Source organism: Rhinopithecus roxellana, chromosome 10 (assembly GCF_007565055.1).
Source record: "Rhinopithecus roxellana isolate Shanxi Qingling chromosome 10, ASM756505v1, whole genome shotgun sequence".
NCBI classification, from domain to species: Eukaryota; Metazoa; Chordata; class Mammalia; order Primates; family Cercopithecidae; genus Rhinopithecus; species Rhinopithecus roxellana.
In genome coordinates this window covers 44,691,857-44,714,829 of record NC_044558.1, presented here as the reverse complement: position 1 = coordinate 44,714,829, position 22,973 = coordinate 44,691,857, and the positions used below count along the sequence as shown (strand labels likewise).

At 39.8% G+C, this 22,973-nt stretch overlaps 1 protein-coding gene across 1 annotated transcript; it reads right to left on the bottom strand.

Moving 5' to 3' along the window:
* Nucleotides 1-12,270: 12,270 nt before the first annotated feature.
* LLPH (LLP homolog, long-term synaptic facilitation factor) lies at nt 12,271-20,127 on the bottom strand. The gene is made up of 3 exons (XM_010380008.2): nt 20,046-20,127; nt 18,232-18,449; nt 12,271-13,229 (listed from the first exon to the last, which is right to left on the bottom strand). The coding sequence occupies exons 2-3, from the start codon at nt 18,440-18,442 to the stop codon at nt 13,051-13,053; spliced, it is 390 nt and encodes a 129-aa protein (XP_010378310.1). The 5' UTR covers nt 18,443-18,449; nt 20,046-20,127; the 3' UTR covers nt 12,271-13,050.
* Nucleotides 20,128-22,973: the final 2,846 nt, after the last annotated feature.

The following is a 22,973-nucleotide window of genomic DNA, read 5'->3' as shown; positions in this document are numbered from 1 at the left end:
GACTCAAAAAAGAAAGAAATATTTGTTGGACAACACTAATAACTATCATATAACCCCCAAGAGGAGTCTCAATAACAACATCCCCCCATAACCTTTCTAAAGTGCTCCACAGATTAAACACATTTCTTACCTATATTGTCTCACCGGAGCCTCACAAATGCAGATCTGTCTGATTATTTCCATTGTAAACCTGAGGATACAAGCTCAAAGAAATTAAGTTACTTGCCCAAGGTCACACAGTAGTAAGTGGTAGGGCTGGGATTTGAACCCTCATTTCCTGACACTTTGTCCAGTCCGGGGCTGTTTGCTTGATGCCTCTAGGCAGACAGTTGGGGACAGATGCCAGGTTGCAGTGGTTGTGAAATCAACTGGAAGTGAAGAAATGGAAGAGAATATGCTAAGAAGCTTCGATTTGGTCTTGCAGCCATGGGAAGTTTCCTAGCAGGAGAATGACCTACTGAAAGGGAAGTTTCAAAAGGCTTATTTTTTACAACACTTCAAGGGTGCCCCAGACAAGCACTCACACACACCTGGAAGGATTACTAATTGTTTCAGCCTTTCAGGACAGCAGTTTGGCAACATAGATAAGGAGTCTTTTAAAGGAAAGTTCATACTCTTTTAGAACCCTTCCTCAAGAATATAATCAGATAAGGATTAGACTTACATGTAAGGTCATTAATATTACAGAGAAGTATTTTAATAGCAAAAAAACAAGTTTTTTCAGAAAAAAATTAAATGTCCAAAAGTAGACAAATAAAATAATGTATAGTTTATCACAAGACAGAATGAGGGAACTTTTCAAACAACATTCTTAAAAAATTTCCAGTGGCATGGGAAAAAAATCTCCATGATATAAAGTTAAGAAAGCAGAATATAAAATTATACAATGTTAAGACAATTAGGAAAATATACACACAGCTTCACATTCTCTGGGTGGTTGGATTATGAATGATTTATTTATACTTTCTTGGGTTTTAAAATTTTCTACAACATACATGTGTTACTTTTATGAGAAAAAAATAATAAAAGTTATGGAAAGAAAAAGAAGTTGACAACCACACAAGATGAATTAGAAGGGAAAGAGTAGAGGCAAAAACAAAAAAAAAATCTGGCCTTTGATGGAGGGCATAGGGGGAGAGGGGAAGTTTGTTATTGTTGTTTTGTTTTGTTTCAATTAAAAGATGTTATACTACTTGTGGAAAAAAGAGGCACAGTCACCAATGGGAAAAGATTGGTTATTAACTACAGCAGAAATAGACCTACAGAAAAGATCACTAGTCACACACCATAGCTTTATTTAGCAGCCCCTCTTTTTATAGAAAAGAATACAATGAATTTTGACATTAGTCCAAATGTTATTTGTGTGGTTAGTTGTCACCTATTTATGGTTCTGAAAAAGATTGGTCTGTGAATACAAAGACCCCTGGGCTCCTGGTCTCTGCCATGAACTACTAACCTCTTGGGGAAATTGGCCTCAGTTTCCTCATCTGTTAAGAAGCACAAGTTAAAATAGATGATCTCTAAAATGTTTCCCAGCCTTAAATGCTATGACTATTTTAGTCCATATTAATTTCATATTAATGAAACCAACCTGTTAAGTGTATTTGTGTAAAATATTTTCAGCTAGACCACCCACCAAATCAAACTATTGGAATGCCTTCACACGTGCCAGTATTCTAGGTGCCATATTAAATTAAAATAGAGTTCTTTCTCCGGCATTTAACATTTTCAAAAATTGTTTGTAGACTTAAAGGAAAAGTGAGTTATGAGATTTGTGAAAAAAAGCTCTACAATGGGACTTTTTTTTTTTTTTTTTCTGTCCAAAGACTAAAAGAAGCCCAGTTGAGGTGGCAGATGGGGAACACACCTAAACACACAGACAACCTTTTGGTACCACCTGCCTTGCTTTCATACAGAGTGAGTAAGCTTGACTTTTTTTTTTTTTTTTTTTTTTTTTTTTTTTTTTTTTTTTTGAGACGGAGTCTTGCTTTGTCGCCCAGGCTAGAGTGCTGTGGCACCATCTCGGCTCACTGCAAGCTCCGCCTCCTGGGTTCACGCCTTTCTCCTGCCTCAGCCTCCGAGTAGCTGGGACTACAGGCGCGCACCACCACTCCCGGCTAATTTTTTGTATTTTTAGTAGAGACGGGGTTTCACCGGGTTAGCCAGGATGGTCTCGATCTCCTGACCTCGTGATCCACCTGCCTCTGCCTCCCAAAGTGCTGAGATTACAGGCATGAGCCACCGCGCCCGGCGACTTTTTTTTTTTTTTTTAATACAACTGCCTTCCAATAAGAAATTTGGAGGGATCCTCCAAATATAAAATGCAACAGGGTGGAAACATAAAACCAGATCCAACTCACCTGAATTTTCAAATAAAGAACAAAAGCCTTCATTTAATAAACAGAAAATATTTTATTTTTTTACTTTTTATTTTTCTTTTCAGTAGTGGTACTTCTTGCTATAGAAAATATTTTAAAGCAGGAGTCTACAAACTTTTTCTTAAAAGAACAAACTTTAATTTAGGCTTTGCTGATTATAGAAGAATCTCTGTCCCAACTATTCAGTTCTGCCTTCGTAGCACAAATTATTCATAGACAATTCATGAACAAGTGGACATGGTTTTGTGCCAATAAAAGTTTTTTACAAAAACAAAGGGCCAGCTCATTTGTGTACTATCTTAGTCTATTTTCTGTTGCTATAACAGAATACCTGAGACTGGATGATTTATAAAGGAAAGGGGTTTACTTAGCTCACAGTTCTGGAGGCTGGAAAGTCCAAGATCAGGTTAATGCATCTGGTGAGGGACACGTGCTGCTCCATAGCATGGCAGAAAAGAGGATGGGCAAGCAAGCCTATGTACAAAGAGGCGGGCTAGCTTTATAACAACCTGCTTTTGCAGTAACTAATCCAGTCTCAGGAGGAGAACTCACTCACTCGAGAATTAACTCAGCCCCTCGAGAACAGCATTAATCCCACTAATGACCTAATCATCTTTTCAATGCCCTACATCCCAACACTTGCACACTGGGGACAAAATTTCCAACACATGAATTCTAAGGGACTCACTCAAAACATAGCACCCACTCCTGTTGTAAAGCATTTTTTCTATTCACATTGCATCCAGTTATTAGGAGATAAGGGTGAAAAGGAAGAGGAAGAAAAACATAATGAGTGGCAAGACTGAGGTGGATGGGAGGAATGAGTGGGAGGGAGATAGAGAGAAAATGCAAGAAGGGTAGTGACTTGAGCCCAAGGAGGAATTTAAAGTTAATACTCACACGGAAGAGGCCAATGCAGAAAGAAAAAAAAAAAAAAAGAGGGAAATGAAGAGGAAGAAAGAGAAAAAGTGATAAAGAGAAACAGCACACAAGCATGAAACCTGTTTTTATTATAGTAATTGGGTCACAAAGAAAAATGCTAGGGGTCATTTATAAACAAAAAGCACTTATAACTAAATTTGGTGGGTTTTTTTTATATTTGATTTGCAGCCTTAAACCTTTTATTTTGCAGTGGCTTCTGTCTGTAATTCCAGTGCTTTGGGAGGCCATAGCAGGAGGATCACTTGAGCCCACGCACCTTGGGCAACATGGCAAGAATCCGTCTCTACAAAGAAATGAAAAGAATTAGCCAGGTATGATGTCATGCCCCTGTGGTCCCAGCTACTCAGGAGGCTGAGGCGAGAGGATCACTTGAGCCTGGGAGGTCAAGACTGTAGAGGGCTGTGATTGTGCCACTGTACTCCAGTCTGGGTGATGGAGTGAGCCCCTGTCTCAAAAAAATCAACCAATCTTTATTTTTTAAAAAAGTTTCAAAAACCCATAAGAAAAACAGACTAAAGAAGAAAGGCTAAAAGTAAAGGGATCCAAAGAAAAGAATTTATGACAATTTCTGAAAGGAGAGCACCAAATGGGAGCAGGGGCAGGACACAGTGACAGGTAGGAGAAAAGGAAAAGCAAAGGGTCTATTTTTCCTGTCCTCTCAGTCTCTACTTCCTGGAATTCCAAGTGCCAAGTCTGATCTTCAACCTCTAGAAATTTCCTGTTCAAAATGGCCAGTTGACACATGTCCAGCAATGGCTTGGCAGCCATCCCTCCTCAGCCCTTCGCTCATCCCAAGCCCAAGTGGTCTCAGCCTACCAGCCACTTGCCTTTCCAGAAATGGCTGAATGTCAAATCCCTCCCTGGCACTGTGAGTGTGTACACTGACAAGGGTGGAAAATTAAGCATAGATCCATTTCCTCATCCATTGGTCACACCTTAGCATTTCAAGTAAGAATTACACGGAAAGGACCTCCAGACCTAGGGGTCCTGTAGCACTTTGGTTCTAATGACTAAAGCAGACTCTACAGTTCTGACCTTGCAAGCATCATAACCTGAGGTGTGGGTATGAGAAAGAATAAAGGCCTCGGAGCCATTGGGCAGAATTACATTTAAGCCATCTCAATTAAATGGGCATTAATCTCTCTCCCTGCCCCTTTCATTTCTTTCTCTTGTGCTCCATTTGTCCTCCAGAGACAACTCAAATGACCTCTTTTCAATCCATACCTGGCTTTAAATAACACTCACATTCAGGAAGTTCTTCTTTACATTTAACCCAAATCCTTTCTGCTAAGTTAAAACCCGTTTCCTCAGTGGAGATTTGGAACAGCTGGTTCCCATTCTCTGTATGGCAACTCTTCTTAAAGATTCATAGGCTTATAAAGGATGTTCATACCAACCCCACCTAAGGCATACAGCTCCCTTAAGCATTTTCCAGTAATACTTTCCTATGCTTTTATCAATAATCAATTGCCTAGTCTGTGGAGATCTGACTCATTGAGCAAATTTCTACAGCTCAAGGAAGACAACATCCAGCAACTCAAGGGGCAAAGTGGCGTAAAGGCAATCACTTTTTACTTGAATTATTAAATACCTGCTTTTGTGAAGACACTGCTAACTTGAAGTTTGGGACAGAACGAAGACTGAAACTGAAGCAGAGTGTGTATGTCTGAGGAAGGAAGCATGTGGGAATGACCAATCCTTGGCCAACTGCCTACAGCTCTGCTCAAGAACATCTCTTTGTGTGAGCAAGGAGAGGCATCTTCGAATTTTAACAAATAGCACCCAATGTTGGTCTCTCTAAGTTTGTAACTGTCTTCTCCCGATCACATATCTCAAACCGTTTCTTCTCTAAAGCATTAAAAAAATATGTCCGGAATAATACAAAAGATCTTCAGCTGACTTTTAGGAGCAAACAACATATGCTCTTGAACATCTGTGCTTTTCCCATGCAATTTTTTTCCCATTATTGTCAAGAGAAAACTAGTTTAGTGGAATGTTTCTCCACAGAGGCATAAGTCTGTAATACTCCCTGTTGATTACATATAAAAGACACAAAATACTAGTTTATTAAAAGCAGCTTCAACCATTGCTGTACAAAGCAGTTCTCTGATGGAACAGATTTATGAAGTAACAGCTGAAAGGTATGCAGATCACAAGATACATGACAAATGTACTTTATTACATGGATCAGAAATACCATATGTACTAGCAGTTACTGTACAATGATACACAACACCCAACTAAGACTATTTAAAGGTTTTGCTGATATTGAAAACTATAAAGACACAATGTGAGAGTAAGAAAGTGTTTCATAAGATAGCATAATGCCAAGACAATTCATCGTTTTAGGATATTAAATACATTCTGCATATTAAAAACTCAATGTATTATAAAGCTATGCCATTCTTTAAATGAAAATTTGAAGGACTTTACTCCATTCATTTTTTTTTTTTTTTTACAGGACTATTGCAGTACCATTCATTGTTTAAAGCAGATGTTTATAACATTTTTCCATACTTTAAAGTGGAACTTAATGGAATGAATACCAGACCTAACATTAACAAAATTAAAAAGATTTCATATTTTATTTCCACCAAAAAAGACACTTAAGTCTACAGTTAATGTAGTGCCAAAAAACTATGTAGAGCAAAACAAGCATGGTACATTTCAAAGATGACAATTTATTACAAGGCATTTTTTTTTTTTTTGGCTGAAAAGAACTTTAACAGCTTTCAACCCAAATTCCAAGAACAGTTGGCCCTCTGTATCTATGAATTCCGCATTTGTGGCTTCGTCCTGAGATAAAAAATATTCTAAAGAAAACTACAGTTGCATCTATACTGAACATGTACAGATTTTTTTATCATTATTCCCTAAATAATACAGTATAACAATTATTTACATAGCATCTTCATTGTATTACTATAAGTAATCTAGAGATGATTTAAAGTACAGTCATGCATTGCATGATGACATTTCAGTCAATATAGACAGTGGCCCCATTAAGATTACAGTGGAGCTGAAAAATTCCTATGGCCCAGTGACACTGTAGCCATCTTAACATCTCAGTGCAACGCATTACTCAGATGTTTGTGGTGATGCTGGTGTAAACAAACCTACTGTGCTGTCAGTCATATAAAGGTATAGCACATACAATTATGTATAGTTCATAATACTTGATAATGACTATGGTTTATGGCTTTACTATACTTTTTATTTTAGAGTGTACTCCTTCTACTTAAAGAAAAAGTTGACTGTAAACAGCCTCAGGCAGGTCCTTCAGGAGGTATTGCACAAGAAGGTGTTGATCTCATAGGAGATGGCAGCTCCATGCCTGTTATTGCCTCTGAAGACTTTGCAGTGGGACAAGCTGTGGAGGTGGGAGACAGTGTAGATGGAGGCTAATGTGTTTGTGTCTTAGTTTTTAACAAAAAAGCTTAAAAAGTAAGAAAGGAAGTTTAAAAAATTAAAAATTGTGGAAATAGAAAAAAGCTTATAAAAATATAAAATATTTGTGTGCAGCTGTACAATGTATTTATGTTTTAAGCTAAGTGTTATGACAAAAGGGTTATACAGTTTAAAAAATTAAAACGTTTATAAAGTAAAAAAGTTACAGGAAGCTAATTTATTATTGAAGAAAGTTTTTTGTAAGTTTAGTGTAGCCTAAGCGTACACTGTGTATAAAGTCTATAGCAGGCCAAGTGCAGGGGTTCACACCTGTAATCCCAGCACTTTGGGAGGCTGAGGCAGGTGGATCACCTGAGGTCAGGAGTTCGAGTCTAGCCTGACCAACATGGAGAAACCTCATCTCTACTAAAAATACAAAATTAGCTGGGCGTGGTGGTACATGCCTGTAATCCCAGCTACTGGGGAGGTTGAGGCAGGAGAATCACTTGAATCCAGGAGGTGGAGGTTGAGGTGAGCTGAGATCGCACCATTGTACTCCAGCCTAGGCAACAAGAGCGAAACTCCGTCTCAAAAAAAAAAAAAAAAAAAAGTCTATAGCAGTATACAGTCATGTCTGAGGCCTTCACATTCACTCATGGCTCACTCACTGACTCACCCCAAGCACCAGTCCTGCAAGCACTATTCATAAGTGCCCTATACAGGTGTACCATTTTTTATCTTTTACACTGTACTTTACTGTACCTTTTCTATGTTTAGATATACAAATAGTTCCCATTGTGATACAACTGCCAACAGTACTCAGTATAGTAACTGACAGATTTGTAGCCTAGGAGCAATAGGCAATATCACATAGCCTAAGTGTAGTAGGCTATACCATCTAGATTTGTGTAAGTACAGTCTATGATGTTCACACAATGATTAATGATATTACCTAATGACACACTTCTCAGAACACATCCCAGTCATTAAGTGACATATGACTGTATATGGGAAGGTGGGCATGGGTTATATGCAAATATTTCACCAGTTTATGTAAGCGATTCAAGCATCTGTGGATTTTGGTATCTGCGAAGGTCCTGGCCCAAATCCCCAATAGATTCTGAGGGATAACTGAACGATGTTTGAATCCGTTTTGCTACATTCCAACCAAATGCCTGTCCACCTTAGACTAACACCCCAAGGCTCCCAAGGTGCCCATTTCAGCTCCCAAAATCTTGGTTAGAAGGTGCTTCCTTAAATCAAATAAAAGTCTGTCTCTCTGTAGCTTTCCATCATAGGTATTCATTTTATACTCTGGGACAAGCGGCCTTGCTCACTACTTAACAGTTGCATGACTTTCGGTAAATTTGTTAACCTTTCAAACTGTTTTCTCATCTGAAAATAGGGATAATTAGAGTATTGATCCCACAGTGTTTTAAGGATTAAATAATATACGTAAAGCATTTAAGAGAGTACGCATTCTCTAAATGTTGGCTGTTATTTTTACTGCTTGCCTACCAAATTAACCTTATTTGGCAACACATTATATTTTTTCCCCTGCTCTAAAATAACTGCAAAAGAACCTTGGCATTCAACTGTGGAAAATTTAGGGTTCTTTTTGTAAGCAGACCCAAGAGTGGCCCTGGGCCTCCTGGCTACCTAACAGTCCTCTGGGGACAGCAGAGTGACCTTTGACCTGATGTAAGTACTTAACAGTCCCACCTCACCCCTAAACATTTCCCTGTAAAATTGGTATGTGTCTACTGCAACGGTGTTTTTATTAATATATGCAGGCAAATAGAGGGAAAAAGATATATTTTGTGTCTAGCACAAACTTGAATCACTCTGCCAGACGGCATCAGAAGTTAGTCACTTAACTAGTAAGGTTAGCCAACAGCTTAGCATCTGCATTTCTATTGTAGTATTTATAAATTTGGCAATACCTTAGATTCCTCCCAATTTTATGTTGTGGTCAGCACTTCCCTGAACTACACATTGCTGCCCCTCACCATCACCACCAGTTCATTTCAGATAGTTGATTCAAGTCATTTATAGCTATTTTTCTTCTCCAGCTCTTAAGCCATATCCCAGAAACATGGATCCAAATTTTGAAAATATCCAAATTTCCTAATAAGCAAATATATACTGCAGAATCCTTATTTGATGTAGCATGTGAATTACATAGTGGGAAGAGATATCTACACTAATGTGACAGTAGAAAACAGGATGTGGTCAAACCCACTACTTGATTCTACCTTAGAGGTTCAACTGCAGTTTGCGTTTCTTCTCTGATTAGTACCTTGGGCAATTAATGATCATGGCCTACACCTTCCCCTTTTGGACTGGTCAGCCCATTCCTAATGAAGCGTCACCTGGGGATATCCAGGCTGCTCTAGGTCTAGAGACTTGAGGAGGTTCTGTACATCATTATTCTACTTAAACGTGCTTTTTATCTGATCCTGAGCCCGCATGAACCCAGTCTATCATAGGTTGACCCAAAAATAGGTATTCTATCCTAAAATCACCTTTCTCTCTTAGCAAGAGTTTGCACATCCTTGAGAGGCAGAATGGCATTGTAAGAGTATAGGCTCCAGAGCCACACTGCCTAAATTTGAATCCCAGATTTCAGTTTCAGTTGTATGGCCTGTGTGCCTCAGTCTCCCCATGTGTAAACAGAGATTACATTAGTACCAAACTCAGATAACATTAGTACCAAACTCATGAGATTGCTTGGCAGATTAAATGAGTTAATACTTGAAGCAGGTTTGATCATCTTTAATATTTTGATTTCAGACTTAATTTCTTAAAACACAGAAAGTGTTACATTCAATTCCTAATGTGATTTAGCTCACTCAATCTAATTCCAAAATGATTTGGTGCTTACCTTGAGCTCCATCTTGTGGCTTTACAGCAGTTCTCTAGAAAATGTCAGTCAAAAAGATGACAAATTTCAAAAAGATAAGCTAATTATTTAAAAGATAAAAGGACTATGCTATACTTCTCGATTTGTAATCTTTAAAAATAAAGTGACAAAGATGTGACCATACCCCTGCACTAATTTTGAAATGCTAGTCTAAATTTCCTGCCAATATTTGGAGGTGGGGAGAATCTTCCTGGCAATCTTCAGGAACTCAGTGCCTTAGAGGCTACTCACAACACTGTGTCAGTAAACTTCTCTTCAGCAGTCACCTTTCCAGAGGCCATATGACACTTGAGAACATGATTCCCGCGTATGTTTTTTGGTAACGGTACTTTGATTTTTCATTTTGTTAACTTTTAAGTTAAATCCTGAATGGACAAACTTCATGACTGGACACACTGAAGTGAAAACCCTAACATCAGAGAGGCTCTGGATGAAAGCTCAAAGCTACTATCAGTAGAATCAAATTAGACGTTATCAGTCACAGAAAACATGAACATAACCCTAGCACTGGTCTCTATCTCAATGCTGCCAAAATGTAAATAAGTGCCAAGTGTGTAATATCACTCATGTAGACTTTATTTTTGAGATGGAGTTTTGCTTTCTTGTCCAGGCTGGAGAGCAATGGTGTGGTCTTGACTCACTACAACCTCCACCTCCCAGATTCAAGCGATTCTCCTGTCTCAGCCTCCCAAGTAGCTGGGATTATAGGCACCTGCCACCATGCCCAGCTAACTTTGTATTTTTAGTAGAGACAGGGTTTCACCTCTGGTCTCAAACTCCTGACCTCAGGTGATCCACCTGCCTCGGCCTCCCAAAGTGCTGGAATTTGGTGTCGGCCCCCTTTTTTAAAAGTCATAAAAAATGTCTACATTAGGCTGGGTGTGGTGGCTCACGCGTGTAATCCCAGCACTTTGGGAGGCTGGGGCAGGTGGATTACTTGAGTCCAAGAGTTTGAGACCAGCCTGGGCAACATGGCGAAACCCTGTGTCTACAAAAATACAAAAATTAGCTGGGCGTGGTGGCACCCACCTGTAGTCCCAGCTACTGGTGAGGCTGAGGTGGGAAAATCACTTCAGCCTGGGAGGTGGAGATTGCAGCGGAGCCACGCCTGTGCCAATCACTCCAGCCTGGGTGACAGAGTGAGACCCCAACTCAAAAAAAAAAAACGTAAATAATTCAGCTAGTATATTTATAGGCTGGTATTGTCAGTGGCTTAACTGGATGTTCGCAATTTTTTTATTTTATGAATAAAAATGTACATATCCACTTTTCCCTCACAAATGCTATTGTGATTCATACCTATACCAAAAGGCAACAAAAGTCATGAATGACATCTGTCTGTCTTTTTTTTTTTTTTTTTTTTGAGACGGAGTCTGGCTCTGTCGCCCAGGCTGGAGTGCAGTGGCTGGATCTCGGCTCACTGCAAGCTCCGCCTCCCGGGTTCACGCCATTCTCCTGCCTCAGTCTCCCGAGTAGCTGGGACTACAGGCGCCTGCCACCTCGCCCGGCTAGTTTTTTGTATTTTTTAGTAGAGATGGGGTTTCACCGTGTTAATCAGGATGGTCTCGATCTCCTGACCTCGTGATCCGCCCATCTCGGCCTCCCAAAGTGCTGGGATTACAGGCTTAAGCCACTACGCCCGGCCGACATCTGTCTTTCAATTCATATCTTAGCTGTTAAGAAATTTTAAGCATTTAAAGTTATCTACCAACTTTTCAATAAACTATTGAGAAAAATGAGAAGAGCCTACTATATTTAAATAATTCCAAGAGTTTACTGGCATCAAATTTTATAAGTTTAAATTTTCTGAAACATTTGGGTCATGTCCTCTTTATCTCTGTATTGTGCCCAATTTAGCAGTGTGCCTGACACAAAGTTTGTGACCTCATGACCAAGTGGCCTTATTCTAACATATTGCACATTTTACTTGAGTTCTCCTGGGAAGTTAACATCCTCTTCTAAACAGATACACAGCTCTCAGCCCTATGAGAGCAGAAATCTTACTTTATTCAATCTGTTCCAAGCATCTGGAAAGTCCCTAGCACATAATAGGCACTCAGTATTTGGTTGTTCCAGTTAACATATGAGATGGTTAATCTGATTATAGTGAAATTCAGAGGGAATGCTAAGTTTAGATTGCTTAACTAAAAGTAAATTTAAATAAAAGTGAATTTAGCAAACTGTAGTAAGACAGATTTAACTAAAAATCATTTCTCAGAAAACTAGTTTCAAAGATAAGAAGTTAAACAGGTTTCTTTACCGCTGGAACCCTGTAGGACTATTCTAATCCTAAATTAAAATCTTTTGTAAATCATCAAGTATGTAGCATTTCCCAAATTGATGTGAACACAATTTATTTATTTTTTAACCAAGCATCCAGAGAAACTGATTCTGAAGAACACACTCTGGGAAATGCTGCATGATACTATATTAGGTTACACATGAACACTAAAGAACATTAAATCAGTTTCCATTAAAAACCTGAAATGTTCTAATTTCCTAAAAATCATACTGACTTGTATATGTTAATATTCTACCTAAAATTAAGACAAGAAAACATTTAATTGAAGAATCTGGTCTTCTCTAGGACTAAAAAACCTTAAGCATATATGAAAGAAAAAAAAATCAAACTTGAAGATCTACACACAAAATATCTTTTATTCTGTGGAATCAAAGCTCCACACAAGTACTTTATAAGATCCATTAATGTTTTTTTTTTTTTTTTTTTTTTTGAGACAGAGTCCTGCTCCGTTGCCCAGGGTGGAGTGCAGTGGGGCAATCTCAGCTCACTGCAACCTCCACCTCCTGGGTTCAAGCAATTCTCCTGCCTCAGCCTCCTGAGTAGCTGGGACTACAGGTGCGTGCCACCATGCTCAACTGATTTTGTATTTTTAGTAGAAATGGGGTTTCACCATATTAGCCAGGCTGGTCTTGAACTGAACTGGTGATCTGCCTGCCTCGGCCTCCCAAAGTGCTGGGATTACAGGTGTGAGCCACCATGCCCAGGCCTAATGTTGTATTTTTAAATGATATGATTATACAACAGCTTTCTTTAAATCTAAGTTCACAAAAATTTGTCAGTACATCATCTGTTTTATCTCTACTGACTATAATTACCACTTGTAAAAACGTCTAACCACATTAATACCTGACAGAACTTTGAAGCCTGATTATAACTGGATATTGGGTAGCATCCAATTAAAGTATCAGTAGAGCTTGGATGTATCAAAGAAAATATTTTATTTAAGTTCCCAAAACAAACTTCAGGAGTTATGCTGGGTTTGAACAGAAGAAAAAAGGCCAAGTTAAAATAGGAAAACAAATAGTTTTCATTTGGTGGCAGCTGAAATCAAAGTATACATGTGTATACATTCTAATCCATCATCTATCCCGTGTGGCATTTTCCAAGGTTTTAAGAGTCTACCAGGCCAAACCCTTTGCCACTTTCACTGCTTTTGCTTTGCTTTTCCCCTTTCCTTTCTCTCGCTTTGCCTTCAGCCTTTTTCTTTGCCTTTGGTTCATCCATATTGGGTACTGTCCATGCTGGTCTAGAAGAGTCTTTTTGTTTCTCTTAATATCAGTCTCCATTTTCATGTCATCTGCATAAAAAGATGGAAAAACTGTTAACACCATGTATGAAAAAAACCACCCTGTGTATTAGCATACATATTAATGCACTGAGCATATTAATGCACTGAGAATATCAGAACATTAGAACTGAAGGTAGACCGAAAATAGAGAAGAAAAAACTTTCTAAAGAATGCTGGCATGATCTCTTCCTTCGAATAGTAATGTTAAATAGGAAACATTTAGGATGCATGCTTCTGAGTTAGTACATTAGTAGATATATGGTTCTGAGCACATGTGAGTTACAAGAACATTTCTCATATTAAGTGATTCCTTGAGTTAAGCCAGTAAGCCCACCTACACTTCTAAGGGATAGACCTTAGATGTAATGAACTGATTAGGAATGTCTGGCCATTTCTTATGAACTTGAACTAAATTATAATGAACTGAGAACGAACTTCTAATGAACTCGATGGAGTAGTCAGCAGCAGGGTTGTAATGGCAGAGACAGGCACTCAACAGAGAAGAAAGACCTGGACACATCCTGGGACTGGCATACTTTTCCTAGCTAGGTAACACTCAGAGATCCAGCTCTACTGATAGGAGACTTGGCAGGAAGCTCAGTGCAAGCATGCTGTGATACACCTAGAACCTTCTCCACTGTGAAGGACACGTCCAGAGTCCTTCACTGGGACCTCTTTACCAGGATACACAAGGTCTTCTATTATCTTGACTACCTGGCATTGTATTAGATATTCATCAGTTTCCACAGTATCTAGAATAGTGTCTGGTATATAAGAGCCAATCAATAACTAGGTGTTGAATGATTATTTTAGGTGCTGTTCTACTTTATGAGGATATAGTGGTCCATATGAGCTCCTAGCTCTCACAGAGTTTACGATGTTCTGTTGAGGGGAGAATAACTAAGCAAACAGAAATAAAACCTCAGCCAGGTATAGTATCTATAAGCTTCTGTAGTCTCAGCTATTCAGGAGACTGGGGTGGGAGGATCATTTGAGGCCAGGAGTTTAAGGCTGTTGTGGGCTTGGTCACACCTGTGAACAGCCACTATACTCCAACCTGGGCAACAAAATGAGATCCTGTCTCCAAAAAAAAAAAAAGAACTGGTAGGCACTGGTACGAACATGTTACGATAATGAGGTTTTTAGGCATGACAGTGATATAATCTGATTTACCTTCTGAAAAGATCACACTGGTGGATATGTAGAAGATAAATAAGAAGGGAACAAGAGCGGAAGTGAGAAGTAAAAAGGCTCCAATAACAGTACAGGCAAGAGATGACAGCCATCTGAATCAAGGTGAAAGCAGGAGAAAAATGTATACAGATTTCTAACTTATTTTTAGGACAATCAGTAAGACTTGCTAATGGTTTAGATACGGGGAATAAAGGAAAGAGGAATCAAGGATGACTACTAGGTTTATGGCTTAAGAAATCAGGCAGGCAGTTTAAAGAGTAGAAATAAGGAAAAACATGAATTTGAGGGTAGAGATGAGAACCAAATTGATAACACACAGATTACTAAATGTGGAGACTCCCTCAGTCTCAGTCCCACCAACCTTTAGCTCCTAAAATATCTAAGAATAGGGGCATCCAGACATTCCCCAGGCAGGACATAAAAGAATTTCCCTCTGGGGATGATGATAAAAAAAAAAAAAAAAAAAAAAAAAAAAGACTTAACAGATTCTGATATAAGAGATCTCTGAATAAAACCTCCTGGAGCCATTCCAATTCTTCTATACATCTAGTAGTTGATATAACCTCTCCCACACCTTGTCTCCCTCCAGCTTCCAATTATCATTGTAGTGCCGCACTTTTAAATACAAACAACGACCACTGATCACCAGACATTTGAGAAAAGCTTCTAATATGAAAGAAAGAGACAAAAGTAAAGGAATGAATTGCTTGGGAGGGAATTCCAAGAGGAAAGACACACAATACATACCATAGATAAAAATTTCAAAAGCTAATTAATACCCTTAGGAAAATCAGAGAAGATATAAGCCCATTTAGAACACAGAGTTCATGACTCAAGGGGCATTTACAAAACACAAAGAACACAAAGCTATGAAAAAGGAACAGCAGGCCAGGCGCAGTGGCTCACGCCTGTAATCCCAGCACTTTGGGAGGTCGAGGTGGGCGGATCATGAGGTCAGGAGATCGAGACCATCCTGGCTAACACGGTGAAACCCCGTCTCTACTAAAAATACAAAAAGTTAGCCAGGCGAGGTGGCGGGCGCTTGTAGTCCCAGCTACTTGGAAAGCTGAGGCAGAAGAATGGTGTGAACCCAGGAGGTGGAGTTTGCAGTGAGCTGAGATTGCGCTGCTGCACTCCAGCCTGGGAGACAGAGCAAGACTCTGTCTCAAAAAACAAAAAAAAAAAAAAAAAAAAAAAAAGAAAAGGAAAAAAGGAAAAAAAAGAAAAAGAAAAAGGAACAGTAAAAGGAAAAAAGAAAAACTTTTAGAAATTAAAAATATAAGAGTAAACCAAATAATAAGAACCAGAATACAAGGTCAAGGAAATTAGAGGGTATAACAAAAGAAATAGAAAACAGGAGAACAGGAGAGAAAAGAAAACAGGATCAATCCAAAAGAATCAAGAGTGGATGGGCATCTGGTATCTAGAACATATAAAGAACTCTTAACAACCCGATAAAAAAAGACAAACAACGTAACTGAAAAACGAGGCAAAAGACTTGAGTAGACCTTTCTTCAAAAAGATACACAAATGGTCAATAAGCATATGAAAAAATGTTCAGCCGGGCACAGTGGCTCACACCTATAATCCCAGCACTTTGGGAGGCTGAGGCAGGTAGATCACTTGAGGTCAGGAGTTCAAGACCAGCCTAGCCTGGCCAATATGGTGAAACCCCATCTCTACCAAAAATGCAAAATTCAGCTGGGCATGGTGACACATGCCTATAATCCCAGCTACTTGGGAGTCTGAGGCAGGAGAATTGCTTGAACCTGGGAGGCAGAGGTTGTGGTGAGCTGAGATCATGCCACTGCACTCCAGCCTGGGCAACAGTGAGACTCCATCTCAAAAAACAAAACAAAACAAAACAAAACAACAACAAAAAAACAGTTCATTCAACGTCATTAGTCATTAGGAAACTTCAAATCAAAATCACAATGAGAATCTATTTCATACCCACTAAGATGACTATAATCCAAAAATGGAAAACAAGTATTAGTGAGAATGTGAAGAAACTCAAATACTCAAACACTGCAGGTGGGAATGTAATATAGTGTGGCTGATGTGGAAAACATCAAAAAGAATTATCATATGACCCAGCAATTCCACTTATCAAACAAAACCTTGTGCACCTGAATGTTCACAGCAGCATATTCACAACACCCGTAAAGGGAAAGAAATCTAAATGTCCAGTAACTGTTGAACGGATATGAAACGTGGTACATGCAATGGACTATTATTTAGCCTTAAAAAGAAAGGAAGTACTGATATATACTACAATGTGGGTGACCTTCAAAAGCACCACACTAAGGGAAATAAGCCAGGCACAAAGGTATTATATGATTCCATTTATAAGAAATATTCAAAACAGGTAAATCCACACATGAAAAGAGCACATTAGTGGTTGCCAGAGGCTGGGGGTAGGAGGAGGAGAGACAGACTCCTTAATGGGTATTAAGTTTTATTTTGGGGTGAGGAACGTGTTTTGGAACTAGAGCTGATGGTTGCACAACAACATGAATGTACTAAATACCACTGAACTGTACACTTTAAAATGCATAATTTTATGTTATGTGGATTTTGTCTTAACAACAACCAAAAAGAACCAATAAGGAGGGGTGACGTGTGTGTGAGGAAATGAAAACAGCAAGTTATGGCAAGTGTTTCAAAAAGTTTCAAGGACAGCTGAAATAAAGCAGCAGATTGAGAGAACTTGAGGTCAAGGGAGAAATTTTTCTTTCTTTCTTTTGACATTGAACATCCCAGAACACATCTATGCTGTTGGCAATGACCCAGTGGAGGAGACTGATAAGGCAGATGCCATGAGTACAACCCCTGAGAATGTAATGGGGGAGAGGATTCAGAACACAAGTGGAGAAACTGGCTTTGGAGAGAACATTAATAAAAAAGGGAAAACAGACCATACATCTGAATTCTTATAGATTTGGGTAGTGGAAAAATGAGGATATTTCTGTTGGTTGGCCCCTTTTTCTCACAGAAGTTGAAGTAAAATGCTTTTTGTAATTTTTATTCATATGGAGTGGGAGAAGGATGAAATGGGAAGAAGAAAAAGTTAAAAACAGCCATTTTTAAAGGGAAAAAAAATCCCTAAGGTTGCGAGATTGAGAATACTGCTCTCTTCCTTGGGCATAAGACATCAAATAAATGTATTTCTATTTTAAAGTCTAGGTATTGCAAATGCTTAATTTAGTTTGCTGCCAAATTGGTGCATTAAATGTGCAAAGAGCAGCATTAAGTCTTAATCACTTCATGATTAAGACACAAAGGTTCCTAGAATCTGTCAAAATGAAATACTGAAACCCAGTGATTTTCAGGAAAATAGTATAAGGGCATAGGACTCATAGAATGGGAATTAGATCTTACAAAGAGTAAAATGAAGACCTATGCTGCCTAGGCCCTGAGTGAACTGTGTACCCTTCCAACCAGAGTGTGTCTAGATTTGTCTACTCCTGTAGAACTATTTATTCCTGAGACATGGAGGCTACTATATAAGCACCAAAGACCCACTCTAAATAATCCAAAACATACCTATATACACGAACGGACTTGATAGATTTTTTTTTTTTTTTTTTTTTTAATGAAGCACAGAGGGGCTGGGCACTGTGGCTCATGCCTGTAACCCAGTGCTTTGGAAGGCTGAGGTGGGAAGAATCCGCTTCAGCTCAGGAATTCAAGGGTGCAGGAAGCTATAATCACATCACTGCACTCTAGCCTAGGTGACAGAGGGAGGAGACCCTGCCTCAAAGAAAAAAAAAAAAAGAGAGAGAGAGAAAGAAAGAAAAAGAAGCAGCATACTCACCTTTTTCATCTTTCACCTCACACTGCATTTTCTCTTGGCAATGTTTGCGTTTGGGTACCACCACAGTTGCTATCTCTTGAACATCTTTCATTAAAACATCACCTTCTAGTTTGAGAATACTTTTAAGCCTGCTGAGCTCCTTTGGGGCATTCTTTTTTCTCTTTTCAGCACGCATCTTTCTTTTCCACTTACTCCGTAAGCTTTTAGCCATGTTTTACCTGAAGTTAACAAAAACACACATTCAAAAGCAAATCTTTAATATAAAAAAGAAAAAAGGCAAATCTTTAGAAAACCAGGCCAACAGATATCTCTACAAAACAAGTGAAAAGTAAAACTCTTCAATCTGTTCACTTTTTATGACAACATGCAACTTATATGAAGATCAATATGGTACATACAATCACTGAATAACAATTAAGATATCAAATCAAACTTGTAGTCATAAGCAAACTACAAATCAAACCAATTCTGAAAGCACCTTGAATTTCTTTACAAAATACAGAAATTTAATTTCCCCAGAATGCAAGAGCATCATCACCTTACATTTACGCAACAGCTTACAAATTACAAAATGATTTTTTTAACACTTCACCTCATCTTCATTATCCATCCTCTCAAGCCAACCTAACGACTCTAAACTTATCTATTCCTACTCTTGTTTTCTTTCCGCTCGGTTGGGCCCTAAATCCTCCACAAGGTGCTCAGTGTGATCTTTTAAAAGAGCATTCACTAGCCGGGCGCGGTGGCTCACGCCTGTAATCCCAGCACTTTGGGAGGCCGAGGCGGGAGGATCACAAGGTCAGGAGATCGAGACCATCCTGGCTAACACGGTGAAACCCCGTCTCTACTAAAAATACAAAAAATTAGCCGGGTGCGGTGGCGGGCGCCTGTAGTCCCAGCTACTCGGGAGGCTGAGGCAGGAGAATCGCGTGAACCCGCGAGGAGGAGCTTACAGTGAGCCGAGATCGCGCCACTGCACTCCAGCCTGGGCGACAGAGCGAGACTCCGTCTCAAAAAAAAAACCATTCACTGCCTTTCTTCGAGTTCTTTAAAGACCTCCCCTCATATATATATTCAAGATCTACAAGGTCATTTGTTATCTGTCCCCTGCCTCCTTCAACTCTATTTCATTTCATTCTCCATCCCCCTCCCCGCAGGCTCCAACTACTTCTGAAAGACTCCAAACTATCTCTAAGTCAGTGCCTTCATGTTTGCTGTCCCTATATGCCTGGCAACTGCTCTTCTCAAGGCTTGCTCCTTCATTCGATACCTCAGAAAGGACTCCTCTGACCTCCGTAACCTCCCTTCCCTGCTTAATAGGTATTACAACCTGAAACTACTGTTTTCTGTCACGCCCCCCACCCTCTCCCCAGACTGCAGACTCCACGAAGGTAGAAGGAAAGGTCTTTTTCACTGCTGGATGGCCCAGTGCACAGAATTTTGCATACTTGTTGAACGAATGACTAACATTTTTTGAACGCCGGCAATCACCAACTCATTCCGCTCCCTTGTCTACATAACTCAACCCTTGCAAGGGGCTAGGAAAGCGGGCGGTAAACAACCTTGAGGGCCGAAGTTAACTTCAGCGGGAGTGAACAACAGGGGAGAGGGCTCCACTTCACCCAGTGCACTCGGAAGCCGGAGGGCCCCCACCAAGAAGAACACGGGGAACCCTCGCCCTCAACCAAGGCCTGCATTGCCGGACCGGAGCTCAAGTATAGCCCACCAAGTGTCAAGAAACGAAATTCTCCAGGGGTGGCGGAATCAAGTCCCAAGGCCCATGTCTCACTGGACCGGTGACGCGCCGAACTCACCTGAGAAACGAACACACACGCCTCAGGATCACGCCGACCGGAAGTCTTTACACTTCCGTCTTCCGGGCAGAGGACACTCGGGCCAGACGCATTGCATGCCGGGAGACAAAATGTCTCAAGAAGCCTTGAGAGGCGCGATTTTGGAAGCCGGGCGCTGACGAGCTTCCGCCTTTGGTGTGATCGCGGACCTAGAAACTCGGTCCGTCCCATACAGGTGTCTGTAGAAGTCGGATTTGGAGAATGCGGAAGCGTGTGCCGGTCAAGGTTAGGCTCCAGGTAGGTCCGCTTTCCGGACGTGGGCAGGGTAGCCCCCAGACTAACCCATGAAGTGAACCTGGCCAGGGGACCCTACTTGTCAGATAGCGAGCTCCGTGCCTACCTTTAGATCTGACCTCACCGTTTACAGGATACACATATATTTCCTTAGATCAACTCAGCCTAGATCAAGTGTTCTTCCAGAGGCCGTATTGAGATCATTTTTATTTGCAGCCTGTGAATTTTCTCATCTCGGGTGATGGCCTCACAGATGTACACATATGTCAAACCGTATCAAACTGCACACTTTAAGTATGTGCAACTTATTACATGTCAGTTATACTCAAAGCTGTTACCCAAAACAGAAAACAAGCTTTTCCCACCCCAGAGAAGAATTTAAAGGGTAAAATGATCAAAGGATTTCAGTTCTACCAATGTTTACCTGTCTGATCACTTACATATCAAGACAGAATGCTAAACCTAGGACGATTGTCTTAGCTCACGAAGAACACTTACTTTACAACTATTTCTAATGGCATAGGCTTTGAAACCATATAGGTCTGTGTTGTATTCTTGCTTCCAATACTTGTGAACGATATGGGTGAGTAACTAATGTCATAAGGGCCTGAATTTCCTTGTCCCTAAAGTGAACATAATACAACCTAATTGATACTGTAAGAGTTCAACAGATGGTACCCTTTTTACATTATAGTTTCAAACGTATAGCTGCACAGTAGTATTTGTAAGCAATGTTTCTAGAGATTTACGACATATACCCAAAAATCATGTCTTTGATGCTGGCCTGGTAAATTCCTGCTGGTTGCTAGAAAAGAGGGTTCTGAGGCAATCTATGGGTACCTTTTTTCTTTAATTTTGTGTCCTTTATGAAACCATGCATAGTATGGAAGTTACTGAATTCAGAATATAGCAGGTTTAAAGAGGCTGAAAAAAACTTAGAACATTTGATACAAAAAAAAGGAAGCATGCCTAAGAAACCTGGTTTCTTTAAATGAGATTTAGTTCTTATAAAGCAAGTGAATTTCTATTTTACAAGTTAACCATATACTGTACCTCATCTTTCAAATGAGAAGTTAGCTTCCTCACCGAAAAATATATGTGCACATTGCATTTTAGAGAAAGCTCACATTCTGATAGTCCATATTTACTGTATCTTGTTTAACATACCAGAACAAGACTTTTGAATAGGCACTATTATGAAAATGTCATGTTGTTAAAATACCATGCCATGATTTAGCATTACAAGTGCTTTAAACAGCTGAGTAAAACACCCTTTTACTTTCTACTTATGTCCCCTCACCAGTTATATAAAACCAGTTCTAGAAGAGTTAAGTGGCCTTAGTATATTTAAAAGTCTAATTCATTCCTTCATTCATGCCTTTGAATATGCACTCCATAGGCACTATGCTGAATTTGCAAAGATGAAGGAAATTACTGTTTAGGAAACTTTATCCCTTAATGGACAAACAAGGCTTAAGGGTCCAACTAAACGTTGCAGTGGCTCATCACAGAGCTAGAAGCCTATATACAGAACTAGAGGCACAGTGGGTGGCCCTGAATACCTTACAGGAAGCAGACTGATTTTCTCATCCAAAAGGCATGCTACATGATGCAGAACAGTCAGTGGGGCCCCTGCAGTCAGGCCTCTCCCATGGAATCTCTGATCTGCACAATCACTTAGTAAGGAACAGGAAGACTTCTGGGATTCAGATAGTGACCCCATGTTGCCCATTCCCTAGATGATGGGGACTTCAAGACAAAGCTCTAGAAAGATGAAAGGAAAAAGTAAAAAGTGTCTAAGTTCCTAGCTGCTCCAAATAAAAGGCCTGCAGCTGGCTGTTGACCACTAATTCCTAGAAACGCATCAAGTAGACAGAAGCTAGGTCTGAGAAGAAATTAAGGCAGGCGTATACGGCCTACTGCATCTCTTTTCCCAAATTACATTCAAGAAATACAGAAGTTCTCAGATACTGCTGTTTCCTCATTTTCCTCCTATCTGTTCTTCCTTTGGCCCTTACACACTTGAGTTACCTGTTGCTCTGTCCAAGTCCTGCTAATGCCACTTCATTTTTTTTTTTTTTTTTTTTTTTTTTTTTTTTTTTTTTTTGAGACAGAGTCTCACTCTGTCACCAGGCTGGAGTGCAGTGGTGCAATCCCAGCTCACTGCAACTTCTGCCTCCGGGTTCAAGCGATTCTTCTGGCTCAGCCTCCTGAGTAGCTGGGATTACAGGCGTGCGCCACTATGCCCAGCTAATTTTGTATATTTAGTAGAGATGGGGTTTCACCATGTTAGCCAGGCTGATCTTGAACTTCCAACCTCAAGTGATCTGCCCGCCTCGGTCTCCCAAAGTGCTGGGATTACAAGTGTGAGCCACCATGCCCAGCCCTAATTCCACTTTCTTACTATTAATATTTCTGGAGTCTGCGTATTTTCACCTTTACTTAATGCAATGCTTTAAAATGGTCTAGGTATATTCCCTACCTAGAAGAACTCATACCTATACACAGTGGGACACATACACAGACTTACATACCACATAAAATTCATTGACAGAACACAGGAATAAACCAATGGTTCATTTATACAATGTAGTATTTTTATACCAAAGGATTTTAAACTTCTTGGTCTTGGGATTCCTTTACACGCTTATTATA